The 24656-nt window shown below is 41.8% G+C and overlaps 1 protein-coding gene across 7 annotated transcripts in view; it reads left to right on the forward strand.

Moving 5' to 3' along the window:
* Nucleotides 1–24656, forward strand: part of AIG1 (androgen induced 1) — a 448408-nt gene that overhangs the window by 411311 nt on the left and 12441 nt on the right. For 5 of the 7 annotated variants that reach the window (XM_075597122.1, XM_075597123.1, XM_075597121.1 and 2 more), the window contains one exon: nt 14493–14608. In XM_075597122.1, coding sequence (XP_075453237.1) covers nt 14493–14608 — 116 coding nt within the window. Of the gene's footprint in view, nt 1–14492; nt 14609–24656 lie in introns of those variants that run through there. The other 2 variants (XR_012801077.1, XR_012801079.1) reach the window with 2 other exon arrangements.

A 24656-nucleotide genomic window follows, 5' to 3' on the forward strand; every position in this document is an offset into this window, starting at 1 on the left:
AGTGCCTAAATATATATGTATAGATATCTATTAAATAAAATGGTCTTTTAGTTTAACATTTTAGCCAAAGTGTTGTAAGCCCCTGAGCCACTACACGGCAGACCACGGCTTTAAAACTAGAGACAGATTTGGTTTTAAATATATATTGCCATGCTCAGTAGCACTCCTCTGTGACACCTATATGCTTATATATATGTTGTGGTTATTGTGGGGGTTCAATATGAGCTTGCAGGTGTCCTGTATGTTTAACAAATCTTGTTCAGCTGGTCTTAGCTGATTGGAAGGTGGCTCTTCCTATCTTGTTGAAGCTCACCCCCCTCCCACATTTAAATGGTTAAAAGCTCACTCCATAGCATCTACCACTCTCAGGGGAACTTGCTTGCTTGCAGTATGATTGTGACAAATCTAATACAGAGTGCTTTTCCTGGTAATGTACAGGTTAATAAAAGCTTCAATCAAACTTAGAACTATGCAACTAATTTTGACAGATTTATTATAAATCATTCTTCCTGGTAATGCACGGGTTATTAAGAATTTATATTAGTGTTAGGGACCCTTGAGATGTGGTCTGCCGTGTAGTGGCGCAGGGGCTTACAACACTTTGGCCAAAATGTTAAACTAAAAGACCATTTTATTTAATAGATATCTATACATATATATTTAGGCACTGTACCGTCTATAGGTTTCACTGGATGTGCACTGAGCTCTGTCTGTGGTTCTGTCTCTGGTTTTAAATAAAGCCATATTTAGTAAGCTGTACTAAGTTGTTAAGCACCTCACTGAAAAGTGGTTTAACACCGCTTAGTAAATATGGCTGTTAATCTTAATCCATGTTACCTTTACTTTTAAACTTGCATGGTTTCTTTGTCAAGCAAGCTCTTTATGCATTGCAGTCCACAAGTGCTTAACTATTCTATCATTTTGCTCCTGTATCAAACAATTTAGAAATATTTGACACATATTTGACATACAGTACATGTTTTATTAGGCCAACTGGGTTTATACCAGACAACACTGCATAGTTGTCCTACTAGACAAGAAGTAACATACCGTATCAGTAATACATATGGGTTGTGCTGATTGTACAAGGCTGCATCATAATATATGTTTAGCTGTAAATGAATGTTTGTGAGGATTGCTGCTTCAAACTATTATTATTATTGTTTATTTGTAAAGCATCAACTTATTCCTCAATGGGAGTACAGAGATTTGATCATTACATAAATAATTACATACAAATAAGGATAAATCTAGGCAAACAGTTTAAAAAAGTAATGAGGGCCCTGCTCGTGAGAGCTTACAACCTTGAGGGAAAGAGGGACAATGTTGAAACTAAAAGGTAGACTGCTTGCTCATTGTGGGATGACGTATACCTCAGATGGAAGTATGGTCCAGCCCGACAGCTGGTTGCATTAAGGTTTGAGGTTGGGGAGTGCTGCATAGCGTATGTTGGTCCACCCAAACTGCTAGTCCCATTGGGGTTGGAGCAGGGGTTTGAATGTTATAGGTATGACAGATAAGCTTCCTTGAAAAATGAGTCTGATGGAACGTGGTAGGGAATTCCAGAGAGATGGGGCAGCACGGGAGAAGTCTTGTAGTCTTGAGAGGAGGTAATAAGGCAAAAGGAAAGGCGGATGCCATGGGCAGAATGTAGGGGGTGTTTAGGGAAATATTTAAATGTAAGGGCTGAGATATACTGTAAAGGGAGCAGCATCGCTGAGAGCTTTGTAAGTAAGAGCTAGAGTTTAGAATTGGATTCTAGAGGACATGGGAAATCAGTCTAGGGATTTGCATAGTGGACCAGCAGAAGTGGAACAGTAAGTCAGGTAGATGAGTCTGTCGGCAGCGTTTTGGCTGGACAAGGCAGGATAAGATGAGTGAATTAGGATTTTAGTAACACCAGTTGTGAGAAAAGGGTGTTGTAACAAGGAATTAACCCTGTCTGAATGAGGCTTCACAAGAAAGCCTCAGTATCCTGAGGAATCCAGTAGGAAGCTGATTAATTGCAGCTACAAACTATTAACCAGTCTTCACCTGGTTAATCAGATCAGTGTAAAAACCTCCTGCTGTGAACTAACCAGGAGACTCCTGAAGGGCCACCTGCTGTGAGATACCTCTTGAGAATTGGGGAGATAGGTTGGTAAGGTGATTTTCCTTCCAGCCTTGCAAATAGGGACTGGGGAAGTGGGTTAGCCCTTACACAGGGATAGGCTGTTTGTTTATTTTTGTATGCTGAGCATTGTTTAAAGGGACAGGCTTAATAAAACCATGTTTTAATTTCTTCAAAACGGTCTCCCTGTATGTACCTCTGCACATGTCTCTTACAGGTGTATTCAAGGTATCACCTTGGCAGCAAAGCAGTCCCACTCAAATAAACAAGGCAATAATCTCTTCTTTAGGGGAGATGTATTAATGTTAAGAAAGAGCACATAGAAGCCAATAGAAGCGTGTTTTGACACATTGCTCAATTTTCTGCTTCCCTTTGCGTCAAATTTAAGGAAGTGTTTCTTACAGTACATTTGCTGCAAATTGTTGGCCAGAAAACTTGTTGCCACCGCAGACCTGGCTGATTGTTTGTTTTTTTACGCAAATACAAGATATAAAATTGATGCACGAAAACGTTGAATTTGCTACATCCCATTATAATCTGTGCGCTCCATGTAACTCCTCCAATTGTCATTCCCTCAATTCCAAGATGGCGCAAAACTTGGAGCAAAGACCTTGATAAATTGACTCAAAGAGGCACAATATGAAAATGACACAATTTCGGTCAATTTGGTTCCAAATTTGCCTTAATACTGTACATAATCCCCTTTACTTGTTAAATAGGGGCCTAAATTACTGCAATGCAAAATATTTTCCAAACATTGGCCTAGATTTACTAAACAACAATATTGATATTACCCTGTGTTATTCGACGGGAAAAACAAAAACATAAAGGACCACTGTATTAACTAAACGTTTAGCCCTTACATAACAGAGTGGTCTATTTTGACGATTTATATGGCCATTATGCATAGGCAAGATAAGACTAGCCAACCTAGAATAGGTGATTACAAAATATAAATACATAATTACAATGTAGCAAATATTAATATATAAACCCTTTTCTAGCCCAAGTGGCAAGCAAGTCAATCTATGAATAGCTGTCCAGCTGGGCTTCTAAGTGGTCAATAATTGCACATATGAATGTTAAGCTTTTTGTATGTTATTTGTAAGGTGTTTATGTTGTGTTAATATCTTTTGGTGCTTAATAAATATGACAGTAAATGAGACAAAGGGGCCTAGTCATTAAGCTCTCTTCATCTCTTGGTGCAAATGTGGTGGAAAGTGCCTTTCCAATGAAATGTCAAACTGTGCATTTCTTTTATTCATTAATTATTCCTACTAAGTGTGGCATAAACATATTGTGAGCAGATTTTTGTTACGTCAAATGGCATGACGGTTTTGTATTTGCAATATCACAGTTTAATGAATAGGCCCTAAAGCCTATTAAAATTACCTTGAAAGGGGGGCGCGCGTGTGACATCGCCACGGATGCATGCGTGCTAGGTGAGCTCCGTGTATCCTGCCCAGCAAACTACATTACTGTATAACCTCCACAAAACAAAGGTTCCCGGCAAAGTGATATAGCATAAACAAATTGATTAGCCAAAAAGATATAATGGTATACAAAAGATACAAAAGCTAAATAGTGACTGCTGATGTCTAAATGAAAAAAGATGCACAACAAAAGCTAAAGAAATCTGGATGAACTAAAACAGGGAGAGAGACAGGGAAGCGAGGGAAGGATGGGAAAAGGAAAGGGGGAGGTGAGGAAAAAGGGGGGAGGAATGTCCAGGGCAAGGGGGCAACGAACGTTTCGGGTTGTGAAACCCCTTCTTCATGCCCGTTCCCAGGGAGACCGTAGTCCCGTGGTATTTCCCTATACCCTGTGACTCAGATCCCTGAGGCAAAGAATGTCAGACTAATGTCTAATGCGGTCAGAGCACAAGGCAACAGCTATAAGTAAATGCAGAAGCTGAAATAATAATAGCTGGCAAAGAGGGGCTCTAGAGGGATATAGTCTCCTGAACTTAGACTATGAAGTAGAAAAATGCTACCAGCACGATTTGAGTTCTGAGGGATAAAGCCCAGATACAGCACTGTCCAAGTCTGTACAAACATACACACTTGGGACTCTACCTCGCTTTCTCTCGTCAATTTTTAAACCCAAGATACGAATATCTGCGGCTTCAAGAAACTCAATATTCACTGCAAATTTGAATGTTGACAAAAGATTTGCCCATCTCTAATGTCAAGCTGAAGTCTTGGGATATTACATAAGTAACCCTCCCTGCCTGGCTTCTAGGGAGATTAGAATACATCGGTGTACTGTGTTTGGTACTCAATGTGGGTTACCTTGACTCGGGGTCCTGGATTCAGGCACCTGGGGAATGAGGTGGCAAGAATGCAAAATAATGGATGCCACACAAAACAGACTCTTTACCCTAAAATATCAAAAACGGGCAAAACACAAACATTCTTCTACTTTCTTTTTTTCTTGCTTGCCCAGCCACCCGTTGTGTACCAAATGTAACCATCCCTGCCCGGCTCATAGGAAGATTACATCGGTGTACTGTGTTTGGCTACACGATATGTGTTACCTTGACTCAGGGTGCTGGATTCCGATGACTCGGCGATGAGGTAGCAAGCGTGGAAAATAATGGGCACCAGGACCTTTTGTAGTAGAACAGCCTTTTATTCGTGTCCCCCGGCACGGGGGCCGCTCACACGCACATGACAACATTGTACTGGAGTTGTAACAGACGTACCTAAATACAGTGCTTCCATTAGGGCCCACTCTTAACACTCAAATTAAGGTGTGTTGACTTAGTTGCTTTACTTGTGCAGGACTTGGCCCCCCTTTGTTGATTCGGATCATCATTGGTATTCCCCCGGTTACACTAGGCTCATACAGGAATCCTGGTTGATCCTGTGCAAGTGACCACAATACATTTGACCTGTTTGGGAACTGCCACTTCCATACAGACTGAGAGGAATATTAATGTGGATCCGCAGTTAGAGCTGATCAGCTGACACCCGAGAGTCCTCTTTCATAAAGCCCTCTACTGCATGCCATTTTCCTATCTTTTAGATATGTTGGACTCCATTAGCCTTCTTCTGGGATCCTACAAGTTAGAGGGGCACTGTCCCTATCTACAAACCCATTGGGGGAGGTGGGGGGGTGTTAGACATACAGTATAATATTCCTTTTTATGGTTCACAGTTCAAGTGGATGTCTCCATGATCCTTGTCATGCCACTAGTAATGCATTGCTGTTCCAAACTGGAAGTAGCACCTCTTAGAGCTTCCTTTGGTTGGATTAACTAATGCACCTTGAAATGTTTGCAGTCATTATTTTACTGGGAAGCACAGTAGGTATGGAGTTTGAGAAACTTGCAATTGAGTGGGAAAGCATTTACAAAAGATGCTTTTACATTACTCCTCCTATTTAGAATTCCAGAGCACAACCTATTCCAGAGAGCAGATTGCATGCTTAGCCAAATTAATTTTTGGCATGCTGCATTACCTTTTACAACGAAAGTTGTTCATAGATGTTACAATAATACTACTTTCATAGGTTCCTACAATACCATGCATAGTAAATGTACAAAGGCAAAATAAGTTCATGTTTGAGAGTGATCAACGGGGCCGATGCATCAGATGCCAGTACGTGTTATTGCACGTGTCCCCAGCATTCAAGTCAATGGGAGTTAATGACAAAACGGTTGCAATGACCAGTAATGACACTTGATGCATGTGCCCCAAGGTATTAGTACTTTGCCTGATTTAATGTAGCATTTCATTCAAAATCAAATTTGTTTGTTTAATAATCAGTTGTGTCATATTTGATCTTTTTTTTAAACTTTTTTTTTGCCCCTTTTTATGATTTTGAATGTATTACGCTTCCTTGGGCTGCTATATAAACTATTTTGTAAGCAACACAGCTTCCTATTTTGAAATAAGCAGCCATATTGTGTTCCCTGGGAAGCATGATCTCCGCTGATCGGTCACGGGAGAATGGATCGAACGGCAGGTTTGGTAATTGCATTGCAATGTAAGGACCTGCTGCATTTATTAAAACAACAACAAAAACAGGCAAGAGGAAATTGCGTGACTTTTTAAACATTAGGGCAAAGCTCCTTGGATTGTATTTGAGAGAGATTTTGTGAAATTGTAAGTTTGTAAAGAAAATAATAAATAAGAAAAGATACTCCGTGCCCTTTTGTACCATCACACCTCGAACACCGATGTCTGATTACTGCTCTCTCCTGCAGTGCCTGCTTGCTGGATTGTATGGTACCACAAGTCTAGTCAAGTATCATTTCTATTGCTTATCATAGCTGATGTCAAACATTATCCCACATACTTACAGCACATTTGTACAAATCATTTTTCATTGCTTGCTGTCCATGTTTTTATGTCCTGATTTAAGAAAATGTATTTTTGAACTGTGAACTGCAATACTGTAGTTAGCCATCCTAATGAAGTGCATATTGGCAAAAGTTTATAGTGACAAGCTTCTGAGTTCATTTCCCCTCATTCTCTTGACAGAGAAGATTTTTGGCAGGAACAAAATAATTGTTAAATCTCTTCTCCATATCCATATTCAATTGTTGCCAAGCTCCCTGTAGACGTAAGGGGACTGGGAGCCAATGGGAGCAGAACTTTTATCCATCACTATATTATTGTTAGATACCTGGCCATACAGGCCGACACAAATATAAAATCCCTGTTAATGAAGGAGAAATAGAGTCATTGCAGTGATTTGAAATCCAAGCATTGTAAGCAATGAATGCTGAAAAGAATCCGTGTGGTGTGTTATGGGATAACACTATAGAGATACAGTAGAAAGCATACTGTGCTGTAATGTGTACAGTACCATTAATGTGGGTTATAGAAAGAGTTCCTTAAATTTACTGGTTTTTTTTAATTGAGATTTCTCATGGGAGAATCACGTTAAGGCGACTAACAAACTCAGCCAGTTTTCATTTCTCAGCTTTCATGCTCAGTTAGTCCCCTGTAAGGACTGTGAGTGTTTTTTATTCTAAACACATCTGTGACTAGATATAAATGAGGCACTGAAACAGAACTGTTACAGGGAGCGATAGGGTACTGTAAATTCCAATATTTGTACAATATCTGGGCCGGGAATTGGGAGACGTTCTCTTCCACTGTAGATATTCAGTGTGTTAGTAATCTAAGCTAACTTGAGCCCAGGTGTACTGAATATCCCTAACCAGGTGCCTTTTTTGAGTGCATCAGGCAGGCAATCCTAAGAGAGCGAAGAGATGCAGTACAGTGCTTTTTAATCCCTTTTAAGAGGTTTGCTAAAGGTTGTTGTAACCAGTCCCCTCTCTTTTGGGAGTCCCTTGGGTGATTACTTAGGTCTGCAGTGCCCTCCCAGTGCAGGACAGCTATGGGGACCCCTTCTGGCTTGACCTACTGCACCCCTGAAATATAAAGGTACACTGCAGGATTTGGTCTCCAGGTCTATGCCTATAATAGACCATTGCCAATAAGGACTAAACCTACGTTTGTATTTTTGCTGAATAAAAGCCATGTACTTTGAAGCCTCCAGGAACCTTTTGGTTTGCTTTGTGTTATTCCTTTACATTTGGTGGCAGCGGTTGGATATTGAGCCCCTCTATTAGTCCAAAGGGATCTTTCTTTTTATAAAATGGAAATACTAAGAAAATGGCTAAGCAGCAGCAGCAGAAGCAGAAGCAGGAGATAATGCATTTACACAGGTAGCACCACAGACTAATGCTTCACCCCTAGGCATTGCAGTTGCAGAAAATACCTGGAAAAGCATTAAAGTCTCCAAGATTATGCCAAATGACGACACAGACAACATCCTGACCACCTTTGAGCGGGTCACCACTATGTTATGGTGACCCCCAGGACCACTGGGCAATGAGGTTTAATTGGAAGCAACACAGGTCAAAGTCGCTATCCTGGACCACTAAGGACTGATCTGGGAGAACTTCCATCATTGCTTTTAAAATAGTTTAAAAACATTATAAATATAACTAAAGGTGTCAGATATTGGTAAAAAGAGCATCAATCACCCAGGCGTAATTCTTTAAACATGTCACTGCCCTACCCGTAGTACACTTTGGTCCCAGAAGAGATTACCCCTTTAATTTGGGGATTCCATTACAAATACACAAACTCGCCATAAAACAAGCAGATGGGCAAGGCAGAGATCTCAAACAGCCACATGTTAACACACCCCTGAAGAAGGTGCTTCAGTGGTCCTGAAAGCTTGCTGTTCTCTTCTAACAAGAAACAGACATTTTAAGATGCAGGGGTTGCCAGACTAACATCCCCAGATCTGCAAGAAATAAAAAAACATTTTGCCGCGGCTCTGGGGAATGTAAAGGCCGCGATCAGGCACCACAGTTCAATGTTGGGGAACCAGTTTCCCGCTGTATGCCCCAGGGAAGGTTAGTCGGTGCTATGTTTAAATCTATAACCCTACATTTGTTTTTATTTTTTTGGAGAATTTGTTTTTATTCTGCCAGCTAGTGCAGTATGATACTTTACATGCAAAAAGCCACATGGTGATTACAATAACATGACCGTGGTTTTGAAATTAAAGCCTCTTTGCTTTTAATCAAACCTCATCTAAAATGGTTATGGTTATATGATTTATATATATATATATATATATATATATATATATATATATATAGAAACACAGAAAAAACAGGCGCACTCATAGCGTAAAAAGGTATAACAATACATTTATGGAGTCAAGGATTTAAAAATGCACACTCACAAACATAGCTCAATAAAAAGCAATTTTGAGTAAAACTCAGCCAGCCAGACGCAGGAACCCGTTAACGGATAACTTCAGTGTAGTGTCCGGTGTAGATAGTTTTTTCTGGACTTCTCATCTGTTATTTTTATTTTGTGCATTGTTTATGTATTATTATTTTCCCCCATTTTGTACAGTATAGGTTTTTTTCATTATTTTCATGTGTTTATACATATAGTGGTTTAGGTTGGCGCCATTTTTTCTTTCTGTTTGTGTTATATATATATATATATATATATATATATATATATATATATATATATATATATATATATATATATATATATATATATATATATATATATATATATATATATATATATATATATATATACAGTGGTTGACAAATCACCAAAAAATCTACTCGCCACACAAAAAAATCTACTCGCCACCTTGTACCAAACGTGTGCTGCTTGGGCCAATATTTACTCGCCCGGGGGTTAAATCCACTCGCCAGGGGCGAGCAAATGTATAGGTTTGTCGAACACTGTATATATATATGCAAATATAACTGTATGCTCATCTGCATGTTTTAGGCAGGTCTGCAACCCAGCCTTTCCCCATTATCACCCAGCATACAGCACTTCCACTGCAGCAAGGGATTCTGGGAAATGACATGCAAATGAGCACACAGTGTCACTTTTTGCCTCAATAACCATTTTTAACATGGTTCCCTATAGGCTTAAGCTTGCTGCATGGTCACAGCTTTGAGCACAGCCAGGGTTAAGGTGCATACCCAGAAAACCACCCACAGACAGCCGTTTCGACCTTGATGGGTCTCATCAGTGTGGGGTTGATTTTACTGGGAATGCAAGAGAGGCTATGGGATAGGCTAAACCATAATACTGAGTTAAGTTATGGTGAGTAAAAAAAGTGACAAAAACCCTCCACAGGAAAGCAAATATGCAAATATAACTGTATGCTCATCTGCATGTCTTAGGCAGGTCTGCAACCCCGCCTTTCCCCATTGTCACCCAGCATACAGCACTTCTACTGCAGCAAGGGATTCTGGGAAATGACATGCAAATGAGCACACAGTATATATATATAAAAGGAAGAAACGACCTAGGCGCAAATAAGCCAGGAAAGAAACAAAGAGAAAAATATCATAGGGCAGTATGTCTGTAATTTTCAGATTAAAGGTGGTAAGATATGCACTTACACTTAATTCAGCAAATTAAAGCTTTTAATCCTCAATGGGACTCAGGAACTCTGCCTCTGGTTGTCTTTGTGATTTCTGTGTGTCTCATACACTTCACTTGCACAGATTACTCCAGAAAGCTGCTGCAGAATCACCGTCCGTCTGCTGCTAGACCAGGGGGGCGCAAACTTTTTTCCCTGCGCCCCCCTGCCGGCTGTCCCCTCACTCCCGCGCCCCCCCCCAACCCCAACTTACCCTCGCACCGGCGTAATGACGTCACGTTGCCATAGCAACGTGACGTCACATGACCTCGCAGCGTCATTTTGACGCCGCGTTGCCATGGCGACGCCGGGAGGAAGCCGCCGGAGCCACGGGTAAGTATGGTTTACAGAGGCCCTGCAGCACCCCCGGCACTTAATTTAAGTGCCATCGGGAAGCGCGCGGGGCCTCTGTAAACCCCGCACCCCCCGTCGGCAGTGTCGCGCCCCCCCTGGGGGTCACGCCCCACAGATTGCGCACCGCTGTGCTAGACGATACCTTTACAAGGGATGAAACTCACCGGGAGGGGGGGGAGGAGAGGGGGGGGGAGTGGAAAGGGACAATAGAACAAGGAATAGTGTAAAACCTTTTATTAAAATCTATCTAAAAAATAACAAACAGTATTCCACTCACATGCTGTGAAATAAATTCTGGCAGTTGAGAGTTTGAATGAGTCTCTCACACTCGTATCTGTCTCTCTCCGGTTCTCTGCACTGCTGCTGTACTGGATCACTTCCGCGTCATGTGCTCCGGCTCTGACTCTCGTGAGACTCCGTCTTCCAATGACGTCAGTGCGCTGCCTCTGCTCCGGTCTGCAGCGCGTCTCGGACTGCTCTGTCCGGAAATGTCTGCCCTACGCGTTTCTCCACTAGGGCTTCCTCAGGGAGCACATGACGCGGAAGTGATCCAGTACAGCAGCAGTGCAGAGAACCGGAGAGAGACAAATACGAGTGTGAGAGACTCATTCAAACTCTCAACTGCCAGAATTTATTTCACAGCATGTGAGTGGAACACTGTTTGTTATTTTTTAGATAGATTTTAATAAAAGGTTTTACACTATTCCTTGTTCTATTGTCCCTTTCCACTCCCCCCCCCCTCTCCTCCAACCCCCCCCCCCCCTCCCGGTGAGTTTCATCCCTTGTAAAGGTATCGTCTAGCAGCAGACGGACGGTGATTCTGCAGCAGCTTTCTGGAGTAATCTGTGCAAGTGAAGTGTATGAGACACTCAGAAATCACAAAGACAACCAGAGGCAGAGTTCCTGAGTCCCATTGAGGATTAAAAGCTTTAATTTGCTGAATTAAGTGTAAATGCATATTTTACCACCTTTAATCTGAAAATTACAGACATACTGCCCTATGATATTTTTCTCTTTGTTTCTTTCCTGGCTTATTTGCGCCTAGGTCGTTTCTTCCTTGTATTATCCATTGCGGTAAGTGTGGAGCCGCAGACCTAATTGGCAGCATCTGAGTAGGGTCAGATTTTAAGGTATAACACCTCTTGTTTGACTGATTGGCCAGGTGTAGTTGTCATTGCAATTGCATCTAACTAAGTGTTTGGAATTTGCGCTGTTTGTATCTTGTTTTTTTTATTTATATATATATATATATATATATAAATATATATATATATATATATATATATATATATATATATATACTGCATGGCAGATTGTGATGCCCAGATATGCTTAATAAGTATGCAATCCCTTGATGAAGTGACCATAGCGTCACGTACCGTGTAGGACAGACGTTTTCCCACTATCCTGCAAGGAGCCAGAGTGCCAGGCTCAACAGAGGATTAAAGATAAATAAAGCGCAAACCCATAAACCAAAGTATAAATCAAGTGCTAGTGATACGTGAATAAATTAAATATATCACAACTTGTGATAACGTGAATTACAAATGGGGAAAACACCAGGTGCTGCCAGATGCCTGCGGTTATTCAAGCCCCATAGAACAACAAACAAAAGTATGGTATCTGTGGTGCAGATAGGACAGACGTTTTCTCTCACTACCCAGCAAGGAGCCAGAGTGCCAGGCTCAAACAGAGGATTCCCAGTTCCACCGGAGATCTAATCATCTCCCCATCACGCGGGCATGTTCTTGGGAACCTCCGCAAGTCTACAGGCACTGCCAGCTGATTACCCTGACTCCCTGCAGACCAACATTCTGTTATTCATAAACTGATTTCTCTTACTTTATTATAGTAGATAATGCATGTGTTTGTATACCATTTTTTAGTTACAGTTTTCACATATTTTGGTTAATCCTTTTGCACAGCGAATTCCTTGAGTCTGGAAGAATAAGTGCTCATTTATGTTGCATAAACTGTATTAAAAGTCCCTTCTTTGATGCTCTAATATAATTTTTACTTCAAAGTTCCTGCAGCATTTTTCACATCTTGGCAAGTAGTTATAATGTTTTATGGTTGTGGTCTATTAAATTAAAATCAAGTGTTTTCTTTACCCTTATCAGAGAACTAAAAAAATAAAGAAAAGGGGAGACGGGGAGGGGGGAGTCTGGCAGTACAAGCACATGCTGATCACATAGTGACATCACACACAGGGAGCAGCCAGAGGAAATCAAACCCCTCTCATGTCCAACTTAAAAAATAAATGAAAAATACTTATGGGTGTCAGATTTGGGCCAAACATGCATCAATTACCCAGGTGAGACTCCTTAAACATGTCACTGGAATTGGGTTCCTTTGGACCTCAGAGGGACTGCTATTTGAAGTTGGTTTTACCCTGCAGTCAAATGCATGCTACTGTAGTATTACATGTTTTGGCATTGTTCTGCAGGTATACTCTTGGGCGTTATGTTTATCCGTGGCTTGTTTAGTCTTTACATAGGAGTTTACATTGGACTATTGGTCACATATTGTAAGCAATGCTATTCCATGATACTTCTTCTAGACTCACTTGAATGGATTAAAAGGTGCCAAGCAGCACCAGAAGGTGTCTCATGGAATATCACAGTTTAGTAAATCTGGGCCTATGTCTATAGAACTGTGTGTCTAGTTTTTTACGTGTATCTATAAGCCAATGGGTGGGGGGGGGGGGAAGTGTATACTCTATAGCACTCTCTGTGTGATTACAGGTGCTAAATTGAAATGATAAATATTTCAGTATAATATAAACAGGCTTGGGATCTCAGAAGCTGTGGAGCTCAGAGGACCAGTTATCCAGAGCATGATTTGGGGTATCCAGTCTCACTATGGTTGAATGCTTAGCAGGCTATGATGGCTGAGATAACAGCTGGGCAATGACTTGGCTGCTGTCTCTTGATTCAGGAAAAAATATACTTGTAATAGATGTAATGTAGTATATATGTATACATTAGTTGACTTTAGTGATTTCAGAGCTGCCAAATATTTGATGCACTTGTGCTCATAGATGGAAGGAGGCCAAAAATCAATTAAACAACTCAGTATAGATGCAGCGGCCGTTATTCGAACAAATCACGGCGCCGTTTTCATGTGCGCTGCTGTATTCCACGTGGCATGAACGCGGCCAATCGCCCCAGGCACACGTGTTTATCGCGGTTGCTTTGTTTGAATTTCATGGATTGTGTGCAATTATATGCAATGAAATGAATGAATTGTAATGTGTACAGTACTGTGCTACTGTGTCAATTTCAGGTGTTTCAAAGTCAGAACACTAAAATGCCATTTTCTGCACTCGCGTCTTAAGGCGGTACGGTTGGAAGAAATCCCGCGCCATGACATGGGTATTCCGAGGTATACACTGCGTGAAGTGTTTCAATAACGGCCGCTGCATCTGTATATACTTCCTACACTTTAAAAAGTATATATTTGCTTTGTATTATTTGCAAAAAATGAATATTTCCTTTAGTCTTGTCCATTGAGTTCTACAAGATATGTATGTTTTTCTGTTTTAATAATGATGGCATCATTGTTACTTGACAAACAAAAATACCTGGAGTGTTCAAAACTGACAAATTCTTATCACCAGAAGAGATTATATTAAAATAAACTACATTTGTTTGCCACAGAAATGTTAAAAGTAAAATTATGTAAACATACTACTATAATACGTGCCTATTTTTTTTTTTTTAAAGTTCACAATTACCTATATTTAACCAGTTAAACATGCCACTGACATTAGTTCACTTTAGCCCTAGGAGAGAGTGTCCATTTAAAGGTGCAATCCCATGTAGCGGACCCCAAAAATACCTTTTCTACACAATTTAGCAATGCAGCTCTCTTAAACAAATCTAACCATTGGTTAAAGCAAAGATTTAGCTTCTTTTGTCTCTCAGGAAATTAATTACAAATTACATTTCTTAGAGGCTGAATTTCAATAACAAAAGATGAATATATGATTTGTAACCGTATAACACTACTTTTATACAGCAGGTACAGTATATTGTAAATGGTACTGTTTAGATGTTAATTCTTTTGTAATGATTGCTTTGTTTTCTAGCATACGACAGTTGTGCCATTCATATTAATCGAGATGAGAACAACACATCATCAGTATCCGAGCAGGAAGTTCGGGATTGCTACAATTTGCACCTTCTCTTTTGGCTATATACTATGGTAAGATTTCTACATGGTACATTGCTAAGTTTGGTTATTTTATTCATTAAGCATATAAGCACTAACAGATTCACACTGAATGCTTTTTTCAGTCCAAGACCTGGGCTCTGTCAGATTTCCCCAAATGTGTATATTTTAAGATATTACATGCCAAACCTCACACAACAGGAATTTGTTGACCAATCCCATGTAAGCACAAATCTTTCCAACACTCAATTTTCGTAACCTATTTTTTTTTTCCATAGCAAACATTTTTCTTGGATGAGGATTTTACTCCCTTTTCATTTAATTTTCCATACTTTCAAACGAAACCGTGGTGGGGAAAATGCATTCTCCAGAAGCCATTGTAGAACGCACCAATCCTTTCTCTAGGTGCATTTCAGTACATTACTTTTTTGAGAAATACATTCTTATTATTCTAATTCTTATTCTTATCATTTATTTATAAAGCGTCAACATATTCCACAGCACGGCGCAATGGGGGATTAGTATGACAAAAATGGCAGAAACATAATGAAATACAAAATAAGAACAAGCAAACCGATACAAAAGGCCATGAAGGTGTTGCTCATGAGAGGTTACAGTTGAAACAAAAGGTGTGAGTTGCTGCTCAATATTGACCTGAGTATGACTTAGGACAGAGTTTGGTCCAGCTGCTCCCATTTCTGTTTGAAGGTGTGGATGTTGAGGGGTGTCAGATAGAATGGAGTTTAATACAGCTGGTAACATTTGGATTAGGAGCTGTGGATGTTAGGGAGTGTCAGATAGTATGGAGTTTGATCCAGCCACGCAGCTGGTCCCATTTGGATAAAGGTGTGTGTATGTTACGGGGTGACAGGCTTTCTTAAAGAGTTTTTTTCAGGGAGCTTTTAAAAGGCTGAAAGCTCGTGGAGAGTCTGTTCCATGGTAGGGAATTCCAGAGAGAGGGGGCAGTATGGGTGAAGTCTTGAAGGTGAGCATAAGGGAACTTTATAAGGGAGGAGGAGAGGCATAAGTTATGGGTAGAATGGAAGGAGTATTCGGCGCTGTATTTGTCAGTAGAGCAACCGGGGGGGGGGGCATGGGGGCATTTGCACCCCGACCCCCCCAAGAAGTTCATATATTGGAGCAGCGCGGCTTGAGAGGTCCCCTCCCACTTCTACAGGGGGTTGTAGTCCAGCTATTAATGTAATTAAACAACAAAACAGGTAGCGCTAACCGCAATGTGTGTGGTGTAGTAACTATTACCTTATATATTAATTAAAACTATACATAAGGGGCTGCCTAGGACACAAAGCCTGACCCCCTGGTCAGGAAAACAGTATGGACAGGGAATAGTTCCGTGGGCGCCTATAAAATGTTACCACTATAAAGGATATACGAAAACCAAGCCTGTTGGTTGTGAAGATTGTTGATCCTCACGGTGGGCTTGAAATCAAAGAGAAAGCACAACACATAGCGTAATACTGTTGAAACATTAAACAAACAACATATAAGACAACATATAACAGCTGAATACTGAAATGGTATTTTTAGGACAATAAAATCATTTAATAACAATTAATATTTAATATAATGCACAATTTGCATGGACATATAGATTTAAGCAATTAAAAATCTGAATAGGTGGTTCAACTGCTCCGTAGCACCAATGTTGATGATAGCAATGCCTACTCACCAGATGGAATAGGTTTGCAGGCAGTGGATATTTTAGAGAGTATCCCCTCTCATCTGTGTGCTGCTCTCTGCTTAGCTGGCGTCTCTGTCGGCTCGTGGGTGCAGCTCATCAGCAGGGACTTCTGCAGCTCCAGGAAGCACGTCTGAGCAGATGGAACTCAGCTGCAGCTGATTCAGCACGATGTCAGCCACGGACCACCGTGAGCTCGTCTATCTGCTGCTCTCTGCTAGCTGGCGTCTCTATCTGCTCGTGGACGCAACTTGTCAGCAGGTACTCCTGCAGGGCGCCAAGCAGGGCGCTTGAATAATGGGAAACCGCAACAGCTGGTTCAACTCGTCGGCGGCTATAAGAGATGGTTAGCTGGCAGCTCACGTTGATTCACCGATGTACGGGGGGTACTACACCAATGTGTGCGGGGCTTGAACCTCCACCCTACGCGTTTCAAGAGCGATCTGCTCTCTTCCTCAGGGGTATAATGCTACAACTTAGAAAGGCAGCAGGACCACAAGTCGCAGAATCCCTTGAGTATAGGGCCCCAAGAAGGAGGATGTCATATGGCAGGCAGCAGGCATTCAGTGCAGAGGCTGCCTGCCATGTGACCTCCTCCTTCTGCAATTGTTCCCTTGGAGCTAGGATGTGCACTGCCCCCCCTCTCTCTGTACCCACTGCCCTCTCACTTTCTGAGCCCTCTCCTGTACCCACTTACCCCCTCTCCTGCAGCCACTGTCCCTCTGTCTGTAACCCCTGCATGGATTGACCCTTTTTCTCTGCCCACTGCACCCACTGCCTCCTCTCATGCACCTACTTACCCCTTTTCCTGCAGCCACTGTCCCTCTCTCTGTGACCATTGAACCCACTGCCCCTTTCTCTCTGCCCACTGCCGTCTCTCTCTGACCCCTCTTCTGCAGCCACTGTCCTTCTCTGTGACCACTGCACCCACAACCTCATCTTTCTCTCTCACTCATGCAACCACTGCCCCTCGCTTCCTCTGTCGCGCCTTCCTGAACCAACTGCCCTTTTGCATCTGCCCACTGCCCTCTTCTTCCTCCTCCCCCTCTATACCTCTCCTGAACTCCCTGCCCCATGTTTCTGCCCACTGCGCCTTTCTCTGTCTCCCTCCTGCAACCACTGCCCTCTGTTATTTTATATGTAAAAAAACATAAGAGTAGACAAGGATTACGTTTTTAAGATACTATCAAATAATAAAAGGAACTAGACTTTGTTTTATACACTGAAATAGTAGTTTATTCTTTTGTGTGCAATAATAAAAACATTAATATAACAGATTTTCTATATGCAGCATCGTTGAGGACTGTATAAATTAGAGCTGGCATTTTTAATGTAATTCTAGAGGATTTAGGAGGCCAGTGTAGGGATTTGACTTGTGGAGCAGAAGATGTGGTAAGTTAAATGAGTCCAGCAGAAGCATTTTGGATGGATTGGCGAAGGAAAGGAATACCAACTAGGAAAAGGTTGCTGTAGTCCAGGCAGTACATAATGAGTAGGTGAATAATAATTTTACTGTATAAAAAAATAATAACACTGCTCAACAAGTCTTAGTATATTTAAGTACTACTGTACCTTAAAAGATGATATAATTAATGGTTGTCCTGTCCGATTAGATTCACGTGGCGCTCATCTTAGCGGTGATGCTTTGCTTAGCCGTGTTGTCACCCAGGAAGTGCTCTGCAGAGAGGGAGGCAGAGATGCAGGGGTTAGATTTGCCGAACGGTGAGGGATATCTATCTGCTATTGATGCATTTACTATTGTGGAGTAATCTATTGATAGCTACTAGGACTGTACCGATATAATCCTGATTGGCATAGACTCCTCTTCAGGAGTGATCGTCACTCACCACTGTGTACTTATAGGGATTTCTCTACCTCTGCAGATGCGCTACTGGTCACTAGAAACTTTTTAATGCTTTTTTATTTCTACTGTTCTTTAATAAGCTCAGCTCCTCTCTATTTTTTATTATGTGTTAATAAAGTCAAGTTTTATATGCCCCTTGAGTGTACTCCACTAAGTGTGCTCTGTTTTGAGAGGTCTCTCTTCATCTCTTTATTACCTGTTTTGAATAAGGATTCTATTTGCATCATGAGTGAGGAAAGTGCTTATTCTAGTGATATTTTGTAGGTGGAGATGACGGTGAGGGATTAAATGTGAGGAATGAAGGAGAGGGAAGAGTAAAAAATGCCCCCCGTGGCTGCAGGCTCGGGATGTTGAAAAGATTGTGGAGTTATTTACAGAGTGGAAAATGTAGTTCCCGGGGTGACAGTAGAGGGGGGAAAAGATTAGGAGTTCAGTTTTGGACGTGTACAGATAGCTAACTTTACTCTCTCCATTGCCATTGCCACTGCCACCCATGGTCATTCGCAGCACTGGAGGATTAACACTGCAAGGGGTCCCATTTGGAAGCATGGACTCCCGGCTACGCAATTGCAGCAGACACTAACTCTGGCACAGCACACTTTTTCTTCTTCGACTGCTGTGCCGTGGTCAGTGAGTCTTGCTACATCTGTAAAGCTTCAGACAGTGGTGGAACATCCAAGAAGAAATAGTAGAGAGACAGTTGGTGACACAGGACAAGAGACAGGGGAAGAAGTCAGAGGAGCAGAGGTACATTTGGGTGTCATCAGCATAGAGATGATACTGAAAGCCAAAATCGTGTATTGGTTCACTGAGAGAAGAGTTATAACGTGAAAAAAGCATAGAGCCTAGGACAGAACCTTGTGGGACCCCAGCAGAAAGTGAGCTGGCAGAGGAGGAGAAACCAGAAAAGCAAACGGTGAAGAAGTGGTTGGAGAAGTAGGACATGAACTAGGAGACCAATGGAATGAAGAGTGTTCAAGAGAAGGGTCAAAGGCAGACGAGAGATGATTCTTAGGCTTAGATGTGAGTAGGTTGTTGGCCATTTTTGTTAGTGCTGTCTCAGTGGAGTGTAGATGGCGGAAGCCTGATTGCAGATAGAAAAGCAGGGATTTTGAGAGAAAGTGAACCAAGCCGCTCTGCTAGCTTGGAGACAAAGGGGAGAGGAGAGATAGGTTAGTAGAGGCTTGGTCGAAGGGGTTTATTTAGGATGGGAATGATGAGTACATGTTTAAAAGAAGATGGGAATGTGCTGGTGGTTAAAGAAAGTTTAAAAAGGTGAGTTAAGATGGGATTTAGTGTGGCAGAGAGTGAGCGAAGATATGAAGCTTTTAGGGTCAGAGGATAAAAGGAGCATAGAGACACCATCCTCGGTCAAAAAGTGAAATGCGCTGAGGTTATAATTGGGTATGCAGAGGGAGGGAGGGAGTGCATTGCGGAGGACATAAAGAAATGCCATGTCGATCTTATCTGTGATGTAATAGAGAGAAAAAGCAGAGTATCAGCTCAAGGAAGTGCACGTCAAAAGAGAGTCTCTGGTATATCTCAATTTGATAGGGTATAACAGAAAGACGGGATAAGTACCAAAGGTTTCCAATACTAAGGTACCCTATTTTGTTCAGAGGAAAAAGGGGACACAACATAGGTTATATGTATGACCTACCCAGATAGTCAGATAGGAGCAAAATAGTTACCCCTACATCATTGCTGGGGTCACAGGTCTCACCCGGTACCTCTTATTGAAAGTCAGTGTGGAGCTGCTTGTGCTCCCTGTTGTACCTCGCCTCTCCTTGAACTGGCTGTTCGCTTGATCAGCAGGTGCTGCACAGGAATTTGTGTACAATAGCCCTTATGCGTCTCTCCAATCACATGAAAATAGCAAAAAGGAAATATTGGCGGGACTGCGACCCCAAGGAAAAAAGGGGAACTCGTCAGTTATAAAAAATGAAAATTGTTTATTAATTACATATTAAAAAACACGAAACAAAGTACAAAAACAGACTGGATAGGCACTTTCTCAAGGAGTACCTCGAGAATAGTAGGTGATATAGGTCAGGGGTGCACAAACCTATGTTGCTGCGCCCCCCTCCCCCTGCCTGCTATCCTCCATTACTCGACCCCCCTTGCCTCGGTGTGGTGTCAAATGACGCCGCTGGGTCATGTGACGTCATGAGACGGTCTATGGCAGGTAGGTATCTGTATGTGCTTGTGGAACAAGGTCTTGTGGAGGGTGCAGTGGGTAGAGTGACGCTAAAGGTTAGGAGGTAGTGATCAGTGAGTGGGAAGGGAGAGTTAGAAAAGTTAGAGAATGGGCAGAGAAAACTAGGTCAAGGAATGTCCATGGCAGTTAGTAGGAGATATAGTCCACTGGGAGAAACCAAAGGAGGAGGTTTAGGAAAGATGTTAGAGAGGTGACAGAAGCATTGGGGTATTAAAGTTTCTCAGGATGAGTGTAGGTTTGTCAGATAAAATGAAGCTAGGAAGCCAGGCAGCAAAGTTATCAAGAAATTGAGAGGTTGATCCAGGGAGTGATGGATGACAGCAACACAGAGGGAGAGGCGAGAGAATAGATGAAAGCGTGAGCTTGAAAGGATGAGGAGGGAAAGGGGATATGATTTGAAACATGCAGCATGTGGAAAGTAAGATAACTACTCCTTCACCCTATCTATTTCTAGGTCTGGGGGTGTGGCTAAAGGAAAGGCCACCCTAGGAGAGAGCAGCAGGGTAGGTTGTGTCTCTTGTGGCGTGCCAGGTTTCTGTAATGGCTAGGAGGTTGAAAATGAATAAATCCTGGATTGGTGTAAATTTATTTTAGACCGTGCATTCCATAGAACAGAGGTCCGCAAACTGCGCAAGATTTTCCAGGGGGGGCGCAACCGTTGCAGAGGCCGTGCACTCTTCCCCAAGGAATTTAAATTAAATGCCAGGAGATCGCGTGAAGCCTCTGCAACTCCCTTACCTTGTCTTGGCAATGTGGTGTCAAATGACGCTGCAGGTTCACGTGATGTCACGTTGCCATGGTAACGTGACATGACGTGAACCCGCAATGTCATTTGACGCAGAAGACAAGGTAAGGAGGGTGGCGCAAGCAAGGGGTGAGAGCAGGCAGGGGGGCACAGACTGAAAAGTTTGCGCACCCCTGCCATGGGGCACCTAGAAAAGGGATGGAAGGGAGATATGAAATAGGCATGAGGTTGAAGGGATTGGCAGTGCGTGATAAGGAGATACATTGGGTTAAGATGTGGAACATGAAAGGATTGGTACATTATATTGGTAGGCCAGGATTTGGGGATACGTGCTGCAGAGTAGAAGTAGTAGTACGAAGAAAAAGAGAGAGTAGGAGAGAGAATTTCTGGGTTACTTTTTTGTTGGCGGCGCTGGGATAAGAGTATCAGGTAGAGTTGATACCTACAAAAGGAGGGATATGTCAGTACTGAATGGGAAATGAAGAAAGAGGGCTTGAAGGGAAAAGTATGGTAGGTAGGGATAGAGGGAAGACAGAGAGCAGAGGTAAAGAAGGGACAGCAAGGCAATAGTAGTACAAAGCTGAGAGGAAGCTGAAGTTATAACGTTATGTGAGGATGTATTGCTATCAGTACAGAATGCTGCCAGGTTCATTGCTGGATTGAATGGCAACAAACGACAACAGCCCCCTGGCTGCCCTTTAGCTGCCACCTTTGGGGTGATGCAGATGTTAAGCTGAACAGGTGTGATGGAGTTCAGCTGTAAGATTTCAGTCCTGAAGCCCAGGATAATAAAAATGTCAGAAGGCGGGGTTGATGAATGAAGCAGTGAGTGCCAGTTGGCACGCTGCCATTCGGGGAACCCTTTCAGACGTCCGCCTTTGGGGCGCCTCAGATGTTAAGCTGAAATAAAATAAATATTTTTCTGAATTTAATGCATCAACTTTGTTTCTCTATAAAAATACTTTTTTTTTTCTTACTGGAGGCCTTAACATCAGCATGATTTTTGAGGCACATAGTTTATGTTAAAAGAGTGCACAGTACAGAACAGTTTCTGCAGATGGGCACTGAAGCATAGGAAGGACCTTGGTGACATTGCTTCAGCCCCTTCGTGGCTGTGTTAAAGCGATTGCAACTTTCAAGTTATCTCTGAAGGTATAGGGAAGTCCGTGACTGGGATACTGTAATGATGCAGGAGAGTGTTAATAGAGTCTAGATAGTAATGTTTGATGCCCTAGCAAAGTTTCTAAAATATTCTTGAAATGCTACTTTGCTTGCCTGATTTCCATAGAAATTAAGTATTTAAAGAGAAAACATGGAATAAAACATAACTCAGTTCCTACAGTAATTGGAGAACAAGCTGTGCTGATCTATAAGCCAGGAATAGAAGCTATGTCTGTGCTGCATTTGTGTGTTTCCCATTGAAAAACAAGTACCATTTGAGGTTAAAACACAAAAGTCTATCACTTTTGACATATATCTGCTAAATCACTTAAAGAAGTTATATCTGTGAGAAAGTGTATTTTGTACCAATGTGTAAAAGAAGTCAAGCTCAAAGGTGTATTTCTACTTATTATGCTGCTGGAGTATGGATAAGTGTGGATATTTTTTGCTGATCTCATTTCAGATCTAGACACTGTATTTTGAAAATAACAGGCTTTACCGTTTCAGTACTAGTTCTGAGTTCTTGGTCTCGCTTCACCCCTGTTGTGCAGCCAAAAGGAAGTGTCCAGAGAGTCCTTGCTGGGCAGCTGCCCAACTTAATAGGCTCAAAGTTATCAAGAGTGAGTAGGAAGACTGGGAAATGACAGGTCTAGACCATTTTGTGGAGGCACAGACCACACTTCTGTTTTAGTTGATGCCATAACAAAGTAGTACAACACTAGCCTTTACTTAAAGGTATAGTCCCACAAACATGAATTAATGGCAGCCTGGTTGCTGGTAAATGTAACCTTTACATTTTGCCAAGTTCTGGCAAAAAAAAACTACCATTATGTCTGCTGGGGTCATCAGTTGAAAACAGCAATGTCCTCTCCCAATCACGTCATATCTTTCTATGGGGCATTGGAGCATAGGCTGTGCCACCAGGCATATTGTTCTCCCAAGCAAGGACTGTAATAGTTAATATACCAGCAACCAGGGGGGTCCCTGGAAACTGGAGTAGCATGGTTGAACTTCGTGGGACCCCCAGAGCCACTGAGGTAAAAATTAATAAACCAAAAAAGAAATTGAACAGCACAAAGCTACTGTATCTGATCTGTGCACTGTTTACCATAAAAGAGAATGCATATTGGAAAGAGAATGGTTTACTTAAAATCAAGCCTACTAACTCACACATGTATCCCTACAGTATGTGACACATAGTTTGGACCCTCTTCTCAGATGGCATTTCACACGGAGGGAGCAGGAGCATAATGACACTTTAAGCACCATCACGCAGGGTGAGCACGCGAAACGTGTCATCACGGAGAAAAACAAATGTTCAAGTTGATAGATTTGTAGGGGGGCTATCTCTCCTAGGATCAAAGTGAACTAATGACAGTAACATGAATTGCCATCTTACTCCTGTTTATAACCTGGGATAAGGGGAGCTCTTAAGCAGCAAAAATATATTTACCCACAAATAGACCTGTATTGTGCTTGATAGCCGAAAAGAAGTTGATGATGTATGGAATCTCTAAAGGTATCGAAATAATGTTGGAACCATATTGAAACATTTTGAACTATGGTAGTACCTATATGTTGAGTCACTACATTAGATACATATGGTCTAACTAGAATTTATAGAAAAGATCATTCAGTCATGATCAAACCAGTATGCACAACAATAAACTCAAAGACCGGGACAGACATTGTTGATGCTCCAGGAAATACTGTGTATAAGGAGAAACGAATCTCCGTGTGGTGCTACAGGAAACTTTTAAAGTCCAATTGCATTCAAAAGTATCATCGGAATCCTTTATATAGCAATTAGGATGAAGTTCATTCAAAGGCTGTAGTATGAGATCAAATGAAGTGTTTCTGGACTAGAAGCCAATAGGGGTATCACAATGATGTGGGACAACCCATGGGGTCAAATAACGACCTGTCACTCTAGGTCAAATCCGTGCAAATTCCATAGGCAGTGAGCCAACCAGAGGAAATATTCACTTTACTCACGGACAGCTTTCATAGATTGCAGCCATGTATTTCATCCTTGCGTGCATCCCGTCAGCGAAATCCAAAGCAGAAAATAGAAAAAACCATAGAGCACTGCAACAAAAGAACTGGAGGCAGGATCAATTGGGAAAAAATAAAAAATATTTATTAGCAAAAAATGCCCATGGGAGAGCTAAAAACACTCTGATGTGTTTCTCGCCAGACTGGCGCTTTATGAAAACGCGTCAGAGTGTTTTTAGCTCTCCCATGGGCATTTTTTGCTAATAAATACTTTTGATTTTTTCCCAATTGATCCTGCCTCCAGTTCTTTTGTTGCAGTGCTCTATATTTTTTTCTATTTTACCCCAGGAAATACTCCTGGAAACTTTTATGGTAAATTGTGAAACATCATTATAAAAA

Source organism: Ascaphus truei, chromosome 4 (assembly GCF_040206685.1).
Source record: "Ascaphus truei isolate aAscTru1 chromosome 4, aAscTru1.hap1, whole genome shotgun sequence".
Classification (NCBI taxonomy): Eukaryota; Metazoa; Chordata; class Amphibia; order Anura; family Ascaphidae; genus Ascaphus; species Ascaphus truei.